The following is a 15775-nucleotide window of genomic DNA, read 5'->3' as shown; positions in this document are numbered from 1 at the left end:
CAGTAAATAGAGTTATAAACAATTTTATTCAACCATATTAAGATTATTTCCAATTTCTTAACTCATCATATTTCATCAGTGTTCTATCATGGCAGATAATAAACGGGATCGATTCCAAATATTGTATTTAGTTATGACGATTGTTAATGAAACTTTAACACAAATATTTTTATGAATAATTGAATCCAAACTGCTTCATTTTGGTTAATGAGTTGAGTGCAGTGGTGTGCCCTAATACAATGATCATAAGAACAGAACGGGTATACAATACTCGTACCAATTCACTTAAGCTTTCCGTTCAATTGTTTCACCGCTCCAAACCAAGAGCTGTACCAACTAATTTAACGAGCATAATCCGGGCTCATCTTTTGTCAGGCAAATTGTTTTGCCTTTCCCAGCTGCAGTCTATTGTAAGGTGTGAGAACGTGCTGAGTGTGCTCCCGCAGAGGTATTATTTTGCAGTTCCTCTTCACAGAAAAAGGTCCCGCCGGATGTACAGGGAATGAAGATCGTATCCCATGAGAGTTCCCTGGCCAACAGAGTTAAATATTAAACAGTACGCTCAAGAAACAACGCCCGTATAGTGAGTGAAATGGACTCGCCAACGAAAGAAGGAACAAAAAAACGAACCTTTCTTTTCTGCTCGCTTCAGCCAGTAAGTTCCGTCCAAAATGTTTTATTACCTTGAAACCATGAACCGGACGATACACAGTAAAAGGTTTACCATTGTGTGTTTATGAGCGGAAAGACATGCGTTTGATGGTAGAGCTTCATGCATGGGAAACCCCTACCCAGCATCGTAGATCTTCCCGGAAAGGACGAAAAAGGCACGACTGCTTCAGAGCGAACGTGATACCAGGAGTTGAAAGATGGAAATGATGGTTTCTGTTTTAAAATTAAACTACCTTTTCGCAACACCACAACACCTGCATGTCGAGTGGTTTCGGGACAGCACGACTGAAGAATGATGGTAGAAGCAGCCACATGTTGGCTGGTCAGTGAGAGCTTCGGACGTCATCGCCGAATCCAACGTCCAGCACACCAAATGACTGGTGAAAGAAGATGAGCTAAGGCTTTGGACAGAAATGACAGATTTGACCAGTATCCTGTACCTTTTTGTATAGCAAAGTTGGATAGATGCTTGAGAACAAAAAAAATCATATACCTGTGAGGTAGTAGTCGCAAAGGTGTACACTACTGTTAGTGTATGAGGGTAGTCTTAAGTTGGAGACAATCGCTTGGAGTATACCTCGTGTGGTGATGCTGTGGCTTAACGCTAGGATAATTAGATAAACTAGTGAGCCCTTGTTGCAGATTGTGCTTTAAAATATTCCTACAATTAAATTCGCAGGGCATTCGGGATAATGTTGACAGTCACCTACGGAGAAAGAAAAAACTTTTTTATGGCAAAATTAATCATCGGGAAATTTTTGTGTTTGTTTTAGAAATAGTAGCTTACCATGTATTTTATTCATTTTATTCAAAATATCCGCCCTCGGCTTCTATTACGGCCTCCACCCGTCTCCGGAACCGGGAACAAGCCCTGGCGACAGTTTCGCGGGGTAGGGCCGCGAAAACGGATCTGATTTTCGCCATCAGCTCCACGTTGGTGTTGCTGGAGTTTCTGTTGGTGTCCCATTCCACCGCGTCCCACACGAAATAATCTACTGGATTAAGATCCGGGCTGGGAGGCCACACATTCGGCGCGGTGAAGTCGTTGAAATTGGCCGCCAACCACTTCATCGTTTTGGAGGCTGTATGGCACGGAGCGGAATCCTGCTGGAACACGTACGGTCTGCCGTTGGCCACTCTCGTGATCCAAGGCTTTACGACGGTGTCCAGCATGGAAATGTACCCGTCCGCGTTCAGCCTCAGCCCCTGCTCGAAAAAGTGGGGCGGCATCACGTCCCCTTCCGATGACACCATCACCGTCCGGGGGAACTTGGTTTGCGGCACCCGTGGCATGTCCGCCGGGCAGTAAGCAAGCCACCGGTTGTTCTGGGTGTTAACCGTGTCGGTGGTTGTCGCGTCCGGCGCGGATCATCATGATGCATGTGATCCGCTTCCACAATGTACTCTTTTTTGGCATTTTTTTATCACGGGATGTTTTCGCTGCTTGTTTCGTACACTTTTAGCTGTCGAATGACGTATTGTTTGTTTTCCTATGCCAACTCCATCACGAGTTGTAAACAAAAATGTAACTGTCACAATTATCCCGAACGCTCTGATTCTACGGATTGAGACCGGAGGATACCTCTGACTCAACCTTTGAAGACCGGAGGATGTCTCCGACTACACGAAGTAATTTCGGTTAAATTGAAGACCGGAGGAAGGGTCCGACTTCAATGAACAATCCAAGTTGTTGGTTAGAATGCTGTTTTAATCAAATTCTTACTCGCTAATTTATACTATAAAAATGCTGACCGATCCGCTGTCGGCGGATATATCTGACCAGTGGAGCTGAGATTTATTACAATACTATCCAATTCAATCTCCTAAGGCTCAAGAATTTACCTCGCAGAAGTTTATATTTTTATAAAGAATATAAAGAACTGTTATAAGAGATCGCTTCAGCTCCCAACAAACATATGAATATACCTTTACAAAAGCTCACCAATTCCACAACCGCAAATGATTTTTCCCCAGTAACTCTCCAACGAATGCAGCACATCATTATGTTATCATCACCAACATTTCTTTCCACCGTGTTCGCATTGCTACCTCTGCCTAACAACGAAGCTAATGACGGTGAGCCTTCGTGTGCAGCATTGTGATTACCTTGGCTAAATACCGCATTTAAATGGAACTGGCAAAGTACCCTAACACACTGTAAACTCAACCCATCTGCTACCATTTGCACCAGGGCCACGGGAGAATAGTAAGGGACACACAAACAAACAAACATTTTAGCAAAGTCCATCCAATCCACCCATCCATTGGACCGGCTTGGCAGGGGACGAGTTGGAGTTTAATTCGGGCAGTGAAGAGTGAACTAGAAGAAACCCAATCTTGGTAAACTGCGAATAAGCAGCAGCAGCAGCAGCAGCAGCATCGTCAGCACTATTATGTTTTTGTGGTGACTTTGGCAAATTTTCAAAGCGAGGTTCATTCCGAGGTTTGTTTGTGGTCTTTTAGTAGGTGAAGAGGAGCAAAACAACGACCAAAAAAAAAAAATGGAACAAAAAAAACGTACACACATAGACCTACGACGACACGGGAAGTGCGGTTAAAACGAATGGAAATGGCGGTACTGCACCGAATTCACTTCTTTTTTCTTCTTACTCTCTCTCTCTCCGGAACGATCCTCAGTGAAGTGTGCCGCCTTTCTGCCCAAGTTTACTGAAGTTTGATGTTAGTTTGTTTGCACTGGAAGTTGTTGTTTGGCACCACGTTTTGTGGAAAACTCTTGAGTGGGACCTTTTGCCGTGTTTTTCATCTCTCCCTTTAGAAGTGGGACCTTTTGCGCTCGTGTTTGTGTGTGTATGTGTGTGTATGATGCAAGTGCAACTCAACTCCTGCGCACTCCTTGGAAAGCTGTTTGTGACGAAGATGCGAAACGGCGAAGAAAAAACGGGAAGGAAAATCGCACACAATGCCACGCCATGGGCAAGTAAGTGTCGAGTGTACCATTGGCAGCTATTTAGGAATCACTTTTCATCAACCTCGACCGGGTTACGTGAAAGTGCAGCTGCAGCTTTATCTGCAAAACGGAGAAGTGCAGCTTACTGGATGCGGCTGGTCGGGTTGTTGCGAGGTAGAAAGTAAATTTTATTTTTCTTTCCTTTGTGCGAAGAAAGTATAAAAATGCACGTCCTGTAGACCATCACGTATGGTCGACCACCCGGTCGCTTCAGACACAGACACACAAACAAACACACATTCACTGTCACCATTCGTCTTTGGAAAGTTTATTTGTGCAGCTAACAAACAACCAATTACTCTTCACCTTCAAGGAACGAAATAGATTCTCCCACTCTGGAAAGGGAATTGGGGAATAAAAGCGCCATGTGTTTTTTCTTTTGTCGTTGGTAGCTTGCAGCCAGTAGCTGCACTTACAAAGAAAAATCATTTCATCACCTGGTGGGTTTATCGAACGTTGATCGTCAGCTGTGCGCGTTGCATCGAGCGAACGGTGAACGGTCCTAATTGGAAGAATACTTTTTTTTTTTTTTGGTATCGTAACTCATTCAGATGGATGTATGAGCGTCCATTTTTATTCTACCAGCTGAGCATCCCACGTGCACTGGGCAAGCAATAAGTCTGCCATTCACCATGCGAAGCATTCAAGTTCGGAAAATTGGGAATCTTCGGGCGAAGCATGCGGGTATAAGGATAATATCTTCCATTTCATCGCTTACATTGTTTTGCACGGCTCTTGCTCGCTCTCCCTTATCCAGGTCGACCAGATCAAGTACACAACTGCACGATAGCGAACGTGTCCATGACGTCGTTGGCCGTTCGGTGCTACGAAGGATTCAACGGTGGGCTTGCACAGTCCTTCTTTCTCGAGCTGCGCGACAGCCATTCGCAAGAGATGCGCTTCAACAACACTGCACCGGTGCCCCGGTTCACGGTGCCAAATCTACACCCAAGCGCCATCTATCAGCTGGCCGTGTACGCCTTCAACTCGAAGGGACGCTCAGAGCCGTACGTCATGAGCGCTGCCACCCAGCGGTTGCCGGAGAAGCAAATGAAGGACTCGGAGAAGGGTACGTGTGCACGCCGAATAGAGGCGGAGATCGACGCAGGACCAACCTGTAGGATTACTAATGTTTGTCTATTTTACATTTTCATTTTACAGTGGAGCGTCCCCGATCGCCACTGCCCCTGACGCCTACCTTGTCGATTGCGATCGGGCTAGCGGCGGCCGTACTTATTGGCAGCTGTGCCATTGTGCTGGCACTGAAGTTCCCGTGCGGAGCGGGCGGCAGGCGGAACAAGGACACGGGCCAGAGCACGACCGTGCGGACATCGTCACCCGGGCCGAGCGATAAAAGTGTCGCCAGCAAGGAGTACGATGGGAACGAAAGTGACGAGAAAAACCCGGACGTTATCCCGGACACCATCGATTCGGATGATCAGGTAGGTCGTGTGCGTTGGCGTGCCGGATGTTTGTTCTAAATCACATCAAAGCAACTACAGGCGAAAGTGGTTTAACACTATGCCGTAGATAATGAAAACAAAAGGGCGTTTCTTCTTCCAAATAGGTTTTATTTATCGTGGACTGTTGAGGGATTATGCAAGCAAACAACGATTATAATTGAAATTTACAGGATTTTTTCGTGTTTTTCATTGTGACAGTAATTAAAGAAGATTTTGGAATGATCATACTGGCTTTGTTAGCCTTTGTTTGTTTTCGATGGAATTTGATAGCCGGTAAGGCGGTTTAAAAGACCGCTGCTGATATCAATATGACACTGGGAGGTCCAGTTTATGGTATGTCAACTGTGGCGTGAAGACAACTTTGCAGTATTTTTATGATCATAATCTGGGTCTGGTATAATGACATGCTGTTTTCGTCACTGACGCCTTGAATGGTTCGTCTCGATTCCTGATTTAAGATGAATTGAAATGCACTGAAATGCATTGTCTTTTAATTTTCCGTCATACAATATACCATTTTAATGGGAATCAGTTTCGGCAATTGACGATTAACTCTTCACTGTTTGTTTGTTTTGCGCTGGGAACTTCTTCCACAGATGGAGTACATCAAACGAAGACAACACATATCGACCATTGACACAAACAGTCCGAGCCGGTTGCTGCTGACGACCACTGCCCCTAATCAAACCTTCATCGGTTCGTCAATGGCAGCCGCCCTGCACGCCAACAACCATTCCTCCACCCTCGGCTACTGTACACTGCGCAACGGTGCACCGCAAGCATCCAACTCCATCACGAACGTTTCGATGTGCCACATGCCCTCGACCTTTACGACGGCAACCCACACAACCTGCACACTGCCCCGGCATCCCGTTACGGGTGGCAGCGGTCCCGGGCCGGGCACACTCACCCCCAACACCCATCATTGGCCGTCGTACGGTGGAACGATTGCCGGTGTGCGCAACATAACGGCCATCTCCGTCACCAGCAACCAGGGTTCACCGGGAGCACAGCAACCACCGCCACCACCGTCGGCCATCGCCATGCAGCATCTGGGACCGACGGCACGGACGCGAGTCTGTATCGGGCTGCCCGAGGACGAAGTGTCCGCCGATACGCCGCTTATGATGAAACGCGAAAGCACCGTATGACTATAGGAATCTCACAGGGTCGGTGATACGGCCCTGTGAGAGTGTGCCGCGAATTCCGTAACCGTTCCTCACGCGACAAAAGGGGGAATACGAACAGCAGCGACGCGACAGCTCCAGTGGGTGGGTGTTTGGGACCGTGATAGTGCAACCTAATTAAGTCCAGCCAGACGCAAGTGGGGGGGTTTGCTTCCAATGGAAGCCACCAGATTGTCTCCCGTGTAGTCTGGAAACGAAGACCAAACGACAGCTGCCACGCTAAGAAAGGCCAGCAAACAGAACTCGTTCGTTCGTTTACGTTCGCTAGAACAAGGTGTATCCGTTTGTGATATGAGTACGCTGTGAAATAGTAGTGACGTGTCCGTGTGTTGTGAGAGGGTTGAGCGGTAAGTGACGCGAGGTGAGTGAAACGGACGAGAGTGTGTCACATAGCAAAGGGGAGAGCCAAGCAGCAGAGAAAGGACTACAACCACTAGTGAGCTTTTTCCGATGCAACTTAATGCAATCGACCCCCCCCAATTCCAGGTGAACGGGTTGAGGGTCTGTAAATAGTGTACATATAGAAGGAATAAAAACCACACTGGCTCACCCGTAGTCAACATAGGAACAATTTAACGTCGGTTCTCAATCTTCTGACACAGATCCAGTTTAAGGATAGCCAAAAAGCGGTAAGGGACATACCTTTAGGGATCTTTAAAACATAAGCGAAAGATGATCATTACAAATGAAGGTAAAGAAAACGTTTGAGATACATTTAGACAAACAACATGACAAAACAAAATTATGCTGTACACAACACACCTAAACAAAACTTCACATGCAATTAAAAAGCATTAGCAACCCAAAAGCAACAGCAACAACAAAAACACTCTAGCTAGCAAATAATTAAAACACACGCTCACGTAAGACGCAATGGGCCAGGACGTCTCGCGAGGAACTCGATTGCCATCACGATAAGGCACACTTCTACAGGAGGCAAGTGAGAAAAGATGTGACCAAGATAAGACGTACGTTTTTATTTTGCCCCATTTTTGTCCCTCCAACCAAAGCGATCTTGCCTCACGTTCGATTGGATTGGGGATAAGCGCGCCTCGAGGTGGCTTTGCCGAATCACCTTTTCCTATGCTGTGGGCGCCGCACATACTCACACACACACACACCTTCGAAATGCCGCTTATCGGCAGTATCTTTCCTATCCCGCACTGTGTCGTCCCTATTTCCCTTTGGTGTTGCATAACGACGCTTGGTACACATCCATGCTGCATAGAGCCTGATGTGGCTCGGGACCACATCCTTGACAGTGATTGATGACGTTAAAAATGGTGAATTTTTCTTCCGATTTTGCTGTTGGAATCGAGCTTCTCGTGCGCTTGAGGTGCGCTCGGTGTCCTCGCAAGCCACTATCTTGTGTTGGAGGCTATGATAGTAGGGCATATTCGGTTGTGTTTGTGTGTTATGTTCTAGCTTCACGCTCCCGTTACAGATGTCAACACAATCGATGATGGATGTGTTCTTTATTTTTTACCTTTCGATGTACTGATTGGAAGATGAGGAACGATAGGACGAAGGCGCATAGAGTGTTGTGGGAAATAGGATTTTCGCGTACAGAAAACTGTTTACTGCATTGGTATGGTGTCTCTTGTTTTTTGTTTGTGATATGTGTAAAAATCGTTAGTGCAGTGAAGGGTTTCCTTGTTGTTGTCAATTTCATGTTTATTTATGACTACAAGTCCTTTTTTGATAATTTCATCCCTTTTTTCCAGCTGTTTTTCTAGAATTATGTTACAAATTAAACAATATTTGAAAAAAAATCCTGCAATTTGACACCAGGGGGTTTCCATTAGCTTCATTCAATTAATCAAGCTATTGAAGTTATACTTCAGGAGATATTGAGTGTGGTTAAAGAAATTTCTGTTGATGCAGAATGACAGTTGAATAATTTCACATAATTTGAAGTGGAAAAATACTTTTTAAACTGTATTTGCTAATTCAAGTGTCTTCTTAACTTGCTTTCGTTCGAGTTGTTAATATACAAGCGTTTCTTGTGGGTACAATACTAGAGCATGTGGATAAACCCACTGCAGCACGTTTGGCAAACAAATCGATGAGCTTAGCATACACAAAAAAGGAACTTCCACAACTATCTGACTTCCCACGCTAGCACAAACGACATATTACTAGCAGCTGATAAGCAATGCAAGAAGAGAAATTTTGTTCGACATGCTGTGCAATGAAGAGCTTAGATAAAATTGCTCAAACGGCAGAAAATTATCTGTTTTCCTACTTCCATGTTCAGGCGTACTTGAATTCTTCATAATGAGACAGTATTTTCACAAAAAAAAAAAAAAAAAAAAACACGGAAACCACATCTATCATCGAATTCCAGCCGAAAGTCTTATGCCCGCTCTGGCTCTTTTATTGATTTCAATTGCTCTGAATCTGAATTGTTTGCTCTTCTTTTCCAATCAAAGAAAGGCGGACCGTTTTCAAAATATTCTTCAAACTGGCCTTTTACAGCTACGTAAAACGTTAACCAAAATACACACACTCAAAATGCTGTTAAATCAGTGACAACCTCATTGACCGTTTACTGTAAATATGTAAAATCACTGAACAAAAAAAAAGCGTCACACAAGTTAGTTCGATCAATGATGAAACATCACAAGGAATCATACAAACAAGGGCGTGCAAATGAAAGCTAAAAGTAAAGCGAGAAAAGAGACAGTAAAACCCAAATCAAAAGTTGCATTCTTTACCTAGATATTGATATCAATAAATTAGGTCCACCGGCGAGTGGACAAGAAACAAAAAGGAGCTAAAGGAATGGAGGAAAGGTCCTAATACGTAGGTAAAATATCGACCGAATGGTTACTAACGGCAGCATGTTATGTGGTTGATGGCGCAAGAGGGGTATGAAGGCGGTGTGAAAAGGGGTAGTGAACCGATGCCCCGTTTTGTGGGGGGATAATCAAAAGAAAATGAAATTTAAGCTCAGTTGGTGCAGAGGCGGTGGTGTTGTATGCAAAAATATGATTATAAAATTGCAGTTGTAAATAAAATAGATAAATTTATAAAACATGATTCTGCGCCCTGTCTGTGTTCGGTTTTTGAGTTTTTTCATGCTTGTATGATGACACTTTTTTCGAACAGGTTTGCTTTACTATACTTTATCTACGGACAACTGAGCCCGGAACAATTCTTCAACGATCGTAATCGCTTTGTTTGGATATACGCTTTATCGGATATGGAGAAAAAAGAACTTAATCCACTTATTACCTGTCAGGTTGCAACGCAAACAAAAAAAAACATGCATCCGGGGCTCGAACAAAACTGCTTAAAACCTTAAATTAAATAAATTAATTTAAATAAATGGATAAAATCACACGATGCTCCGGGTTTGTCGTGCCGACATGCTGGTGCGTATGTGTATATTTGTGTGTATAGATGAACGTATGATTAATTTATTTGCTGTATTTTCTTCGCACCAAAGAGTGGTGCGGGAATACGCAGAAGCAGTACTTAAACAGGAAATCGGAAATTCAAAACCCCGAGCTCCGAACGTAAACAATGTTGGGCCGAATGGCCATAATCGCAACCCGGTTGAAAGGTGAGCATTATTAGCGTTTTATTGAAGGAACGCTGAACAAAAAAGTTGGGGAGAGACAGGAAAAATAAACACCATCAACATCCATCCCAGCCAAAAGTGGGAAAGATAAAGCTGCAAAAACAGCGATGAACGAGAATCGGACTAACGAGTGTGACCTGAAATGGCTCAAATGAGTCAAATCGAGTTGGTCATACAATAGGATAAGGTATTCAATTAAATTAACTAGCAATGTGGACATGACCACATCAAAGGCTTGTTGGGAAGTTTTCATTGTTATTCATCGAATAAGTGGGCTAGTGGGGAAACGAAACGGCATACAAACATGCTCATGAATCTCAACTGAAACATTGTGCATTTTAAGCAACGTTTGAAAATTGAATGTACTGTACAGCATACATGCGTGCTATGCTGCAGTGCTTTGAAAATTAAGATTTTGTTAAAATTTATTTTAAACCGATTGGAAATTCATTTATAAATATTTGTGTTGGTATAAAAGAACAATAAGTAATTAGGGGTACTCCTCAGATTACGTAACGCTAAAATCGGAAATTTTTGACCACAGGACACCCTTCCTCAAGCGTTATGTTATTTATGGGCGTCCCCTTATTTACACCTTTTTTTAAATTTTGCTGCAGCTTGGAAACTGAATAGCAAAGGAAATGTTGGGAGTTAAAAGTTTTAAAATTTGCAAACACATACACACCTCCAAAGTAGAAAGCAACAATGCAAGCAAAAATTATCGATTGAACTTCCATTGTTACAATTAGGAACTCGCTTGTGTTGTGACGTACACAAAATCAATGACATATTCAATCTCATTTCATTGATTCCTTGTTTTGCGCTTGATTCACACAAAAAAAAAAGAAGAACACAATCATTCCATCCACCAACATCCCAATATGCTGTGTGTGTGTTCTCAATATGCTCTCGTGGCGCATATTAAAAGCAAATTTTACATTAATATATCAACGCTATTGATGCCATTCATTCCAGCTTTGCCTCGTCACACGAATATTGTTTATCGTTATTTTGTTTCGACTCTTTCACTTTGTTTCGTTTCCTTTGTTGTTCCATTTGCTTTCCAATATTCCAACACTGATGAAATTGCTTTTCCACGCACCTGTATACCGGATTACACGCAAAAGGTACAATCTTTCGTTTTTTCGTTTTTTTTTTTGTTTTACTGCCAATGCTCCGCCGCCCTTTTTGCGTAGATTTTCAATTTCTGCACCAAAAAGCAGACAAACTTCGAACGTTAATGACACATTAATTCAAAAGGCCAGCGACCCAATCGCCGTGTGGCCGGCTCGAAATAAAAACAGGCGCGGAACGTAAAATGAAACGTGAAAAATCGAATTTCATTTAATTAGCCGTATTTACGACACGTATTTCTGTGCAAAAAGGTGAACGTTTCGATCGGTCGTAAAAAAGGGAGATTGCTGACTGCCAAAAAACCGGGGCAAAAAAAAAAGAAAGGGTTACAATGAAAGAATACACTATTCCGAGGAAACTGCCATCGGAGAAGGTTTGGCCAAAAGCCTAAAGGATAAATAAATTTCTTTTGAAACGGGTTAATGTATGGCCTCAAGTCAAAACAGTAATGAGAGATTGTAAAAAGCAAAACTCCGAAAGTCTTTTTTTATGAGCCTTTTTTAATATCAATTTAGTCGTGTGGAAGACATTTAATAGTAGTTTTTGTCAAAAGCTGTTGGTATCTGGTGAATGGGTGAAAAATTGTAAATTTCAATAGTAAAAATTTTTACCAGGTTTTTTATGCAAATCTTTACAGTCCTGAACGACTATTTTGCTATTTTCATTTGACAATATCGTGTGCTTTTATGGAAGAAAATTTTCAAGTAAGTTTTATGTATTCTATTTTAATAATAAGTAATTCAACTGCCAGAGAAGTGTTTTAGTGTATTGGTCCAGCCTGTAAAAGCATCACATTAACACAGTAAAGTATGAACTGGAGTTCTAGTACAAAACCTTTTGTAAAGCCGTCAACAACGTTTAATAACATTTTCATTGCATATGTGTAATAACATTTCACATATGCAAATGAAAACAGTTTGAAAAATAAATGAAAATAAGGATAGCAATGGAATGGTCATAGTGTTAAAACCACAGACGAGTTTAAGATATTTAAACCAATTAAATACAACATTTGAAAATACGGCACTGGCCGTCATAATCAATTGTAAATAAATAAAAACAATATTTTAAATGTGTTGCGTTGGACCGTTAAATCTCAATGCTGTTATTATTTTATAACCACTTATAACATGGATGCGAAACAGGGCGAAAATTCGTCAAATCTGTTGGATGATTAATGTTCTTTTGTTTTGAACGAAAGCATGTATTTTAGATTACCAACACGTACATTACATTCAATTGAGTGTGCGTGCATTAAAAATTCGGATTCAACATGAATGTAGAATGAGTGTTTTTGTTACGCGACTGCATCCGTGGAATAACGAATGAATTTGATTTCCAATCAATATGCATTTTTAATTTAAAAATTCTTATTATGATAGAAAAGAGAATCAAATTTGTAATAACAGCAAAATTTATTTGACTTTTACTTAATTTTCATTGTTTAATATAAAAATGTTCCAGAATGAAAAGTAATCACTTCGACTGCATTCGTTGCTTAAAATTTTCTCACAGAAGTCTCACACAAAACAAGATACATGAAAATCCTTCCTGGAACACTTTACACGAAACGTTATCGAAATATGTACTTTTCTATTGATCTAATACAATTTGGCTTTGAAAAAAAAAATTAAAATGCAGGTCACCTAACGGAATGGTTCCGGGTGTGTCTTTGTCATCGCAGCTGAACTTTTCGCTTTGATTGTACCGGCCGGGGTAAATTACAGCAACCTTTTCCTTTGTCACAGCTTGCGAATCCGTTCCGGCATTCTGGGCTGCCATGCTGCTGAATATCAGTGATTTCCACTCACCTGCGCGCCCTTTTGTTGCTACAGCGATGCTTATCAGTGAATGAAACTTTTGTTTCCTTTGTTTTGGGAAGTGAACAAAAGTGGAAAAATCATCCCAAATATAACCGAACATCACCATTTTTAATGAAGACTGTTTCCAATTGTGTGCGCCGAGCAGGGGAGGAACACGCGGTGTGCGGGACGAATGGATTGGGCGAATTATAAACCTAAAACAGCATTAGCAGTCTCACAGCGACGAAGCTGAGGTTGCAGATTGTGCTGCTCAATTGTAACCATTAGATGGATTACTTTTTATTCCACCTGATCTGACAGGAGGAGTGCGCCGGAGTGCGACGCTCTTTGTTCGCCAACCAGTTTCGCGCTGTTGTTTGCGAAATGTTGAAACGCACCAGGCGCCTCCATTTCGTAAATTTCATTATTCTATCATCATCATCCACCGGTCACCGGCGGAAAAAGCGAAACGGTACACAGATGGATGGTGAAAATGTTGCGTTGCGTTTCGATTTCACTTCCATTTTCGGACCGAACGTGCGTTCCTTGCCCCATGCTCTAAGCGCGCATTGATTCCAACACAGTAGAATCGAAATTCGGTTGTTCCTGTTGTTGTTCCGCTGCCGAAGACACTCACAAATAGACACATACACAGAGGGTGCGTTTGTTTAATTTTCCCGAACCAAGTCCCGGACCGTTCGTATGGTTCAATAAATCTGTCACACCTGATTGATTTATTGTTCGGCACATCCATCCCGTACCGTGTAACGGTTCGAATGACAAACGAAGGGCCGATGAAAATGGACATTGATGAAAACTATTACCGAAACAAAACGTATACAAAATCAATGCGAAATTAAGATTGCAGAAATTTAAACAAAACGAAATCACGAATGCCAACTTACAGTGCGTTTTTATTGCATTTTGGGTCTTTATCAATACGTATAGTGTATACAAAAGTAAATACAAAATCGAGTATGGATCAAATGACTCAGATCAAAATATTTTAATTTTCAAACCAATGTTGAAATCGGTTGCGATGCAATTCAATATTTGAATTTTTTGCACCATTCGAGATTTAATTTCTTTCTCGATACACTGTTAAGCAACAAGCATATTTTTCCAAACTAGAACCGCTTTTCGATTCGCAGACTTCAAATTCAGACTTCGGCATGACCGTCTGTTAAAAACCACCATTGCCAAACAGATCAATAAGCTCCTTACTCTGATTTCCTATCAACAACATTGCTAAGTGGCTGCTTATTGGCGTTGTAAGCTATGTACCAATTTGTTTTACTATTGTATGGGTGGAAAACGGTCACGAATCAATTACTTTCACATCAAAATTGTTGTTTATATCTTGTTTTCTTCATGGCCCATGACGCACCAACGCAACAAAACGTCATCGTCTTGTACCATAAAGCGATGCACAAAAACCATCCAGAGTCATTTGAAGTATCAAGGGTTTTTTTCGTTCAAGGTGTTATTCTGTTCCTTTCTATGCTTCTCAAGCACAATCCATTGACGGTGGTCAGTTGGTAAGAGCGGCGATGGTTGCCGGGGCAAGAAAAGAATTGCATAAACATCCTCGAAATGAACCACAGCGTCGGAAACTCGTCTAATCTGTACTGACGTCAAGATGGTAATGGTCGGTTGGGTCGAACAAAAACATTCATCGTCGAGCAAAAAAAAAAAAAAAACAGATACAGACGAGTTTCCATCTCTAACGCAATACAAGTGGACAAAATCCCCCTCGATAGATGCATGTGCAGGAAGCTGGGCACTAGCTTGACTCTGGTGAAGTCCTACCAGCTCACCGCGAAAGCTAAACCCGAAACAAATGAACAAAGCACAGCGCAAAAAAAAACCACTTTGAAACGAAGCCAAGGTGGTGGAGGTGTTGGTCCCTCAGAGAGAGAGAGAGAGAGAGAGAGAGAGAGAGAGAAAGAGAAAGAAAGAGGGTTACCATTGCATGGGAGCAAGGTAACGGGAAACCGTCGGACAAAACCCCCTAACGATGGTAGGATTACGAAAACTAAAAATGTCACCTTCGGTTTGCTCTTTCATCGTGCCCATGGTAGCCATGGTTTCCAGAGGATACCAGAAAGACTTCATGTTGGCGCCGAGCTGGCCTCGAAACCTCGGTTCGCTTTTTTTTTTGTCATCTCTTCTTTGACGATGACTTTGATATCACTTCGTATAATACCGATTGTACAGATGCCCGAGTTTTTTGCGTTCCACCCGGACCCTTTGCCTAGTATTGGTGGCTTTCCGGCGCCTCCAATGGCAAGCCGTCGGTTGCACGGGGGTGAGGATGCGAAACCATTTCTTGCGTTGGAAACCATCTGACTCGTTGTGTCTTTCGTGGCTTTCCGTGCGCCTTTTTTTGTCGTCTTCTTTCCAGCGCTTCCCGGGAGAGATCAACATCGGTGTCAGCACACATCGGGAGGAGACATAGGCACATAAGCCTCTAGAAGCACGGCTTATTCTCACTCCATCGGGGGGAGCTGTACCGGTTTTGAAGACTGGCACATACAGAAATCCTGCCTAGCTCCAACCAAGATTTGCTTTCATCTCCTTCATGTCCACCATACCCACCGCTACCATCGCCCCATGTTGGTATACTACGATCCCAGGTAAATCCTTCTCCATCAAGAGCTCCCCGGACTGGTGCACGAGTCTTTTCGCACTTCAGTGTGGTGTTTTATCTTTTCAATTTTCTTCCCACCGGTTGTTGTATCCCCTGACCGGGCTTAAGGCGGCCGGATTCACTTTTCGTAGCTCCATCCCTTAGCTCGGCTGCTTCCGAGAGCTGGCTGGGAGTTTCGAATTATCCATTTTCATACCCTGCATCCCTTGCCAGCACGTCGCGTCCTTGAGACATGGCCTGATCCTGTTCGCCTTTCGTTTCTTTTGCTTGTTCCTTAATTTTGTCCCATTCCTGGCATTCCCCTTTTCTTGCC

General features: G+C 42.8%; 3 protein-coding genes across 3 annotated transcripts in view; 2 read left to right on the top strand and 1 right to left on the bottom strand.

Annotated features, from left to right (window-relative positions):
- LOC126556998 (neural cell adhesion molecule 1) overlaps positions 1-6299 on the top strand; it is a 90910-nt gene extending 84611 nt beyond the window's left edge. The window contains exons 11-13 of the mRNA XM_050212614.1: positions 4398-4709; positions 4802-5082; positions 5700-6299. Coding sequence (XP_050068571.1) covers positions 4398-4709; positions 4802-5082; positions 5700-6254 — 1148 coding nt within the window. The 3' untranslated portion in view covers positions 6255-6299. The remainder of the gene's footprint in view (positions 1-4397; positions 4710-4801; positions 5083-5699) is intronic.
- Positions 1-15775, bottom strand: part of LOC126565732 (uncharacterized) — a 578093-nt gene that overhangs the window by 314341 nt on the left and 247977 nt on the right. The window lies entirely within an intron of this gene.
- The window catches only part of LOC126557323 (transcription factor IIIB 90 kDa subunit), a 525788-nt gene that overhangs the window by 310052 nt on the left and 199961 nt on the right, over positions 1-15775 (top strand). The gene's annotated exons all lie outside the window — the stretch shown is intronic.

Source organism: Anopheles maculipalpis, chromosome 2RL, assembly GCF_943734695.1.
Source record: "Anopheles maculipalpis chromosome 2RL, idAnoMacuDA_375_x, whole genome shotgun sequence".
In the NCBI taxonomy this organism is placed as follows: Eukaryota; Metazoa; Arthropoda; class Insecta; order Diptera; family Culicidae; genus Anopheles; species Anopheles maculipalpis.
The sequence above is the reverse complement of the archived record's forward strand: the minus strand, read 5'-3'. Positions and strand labels throughout refer to the sequence as shown.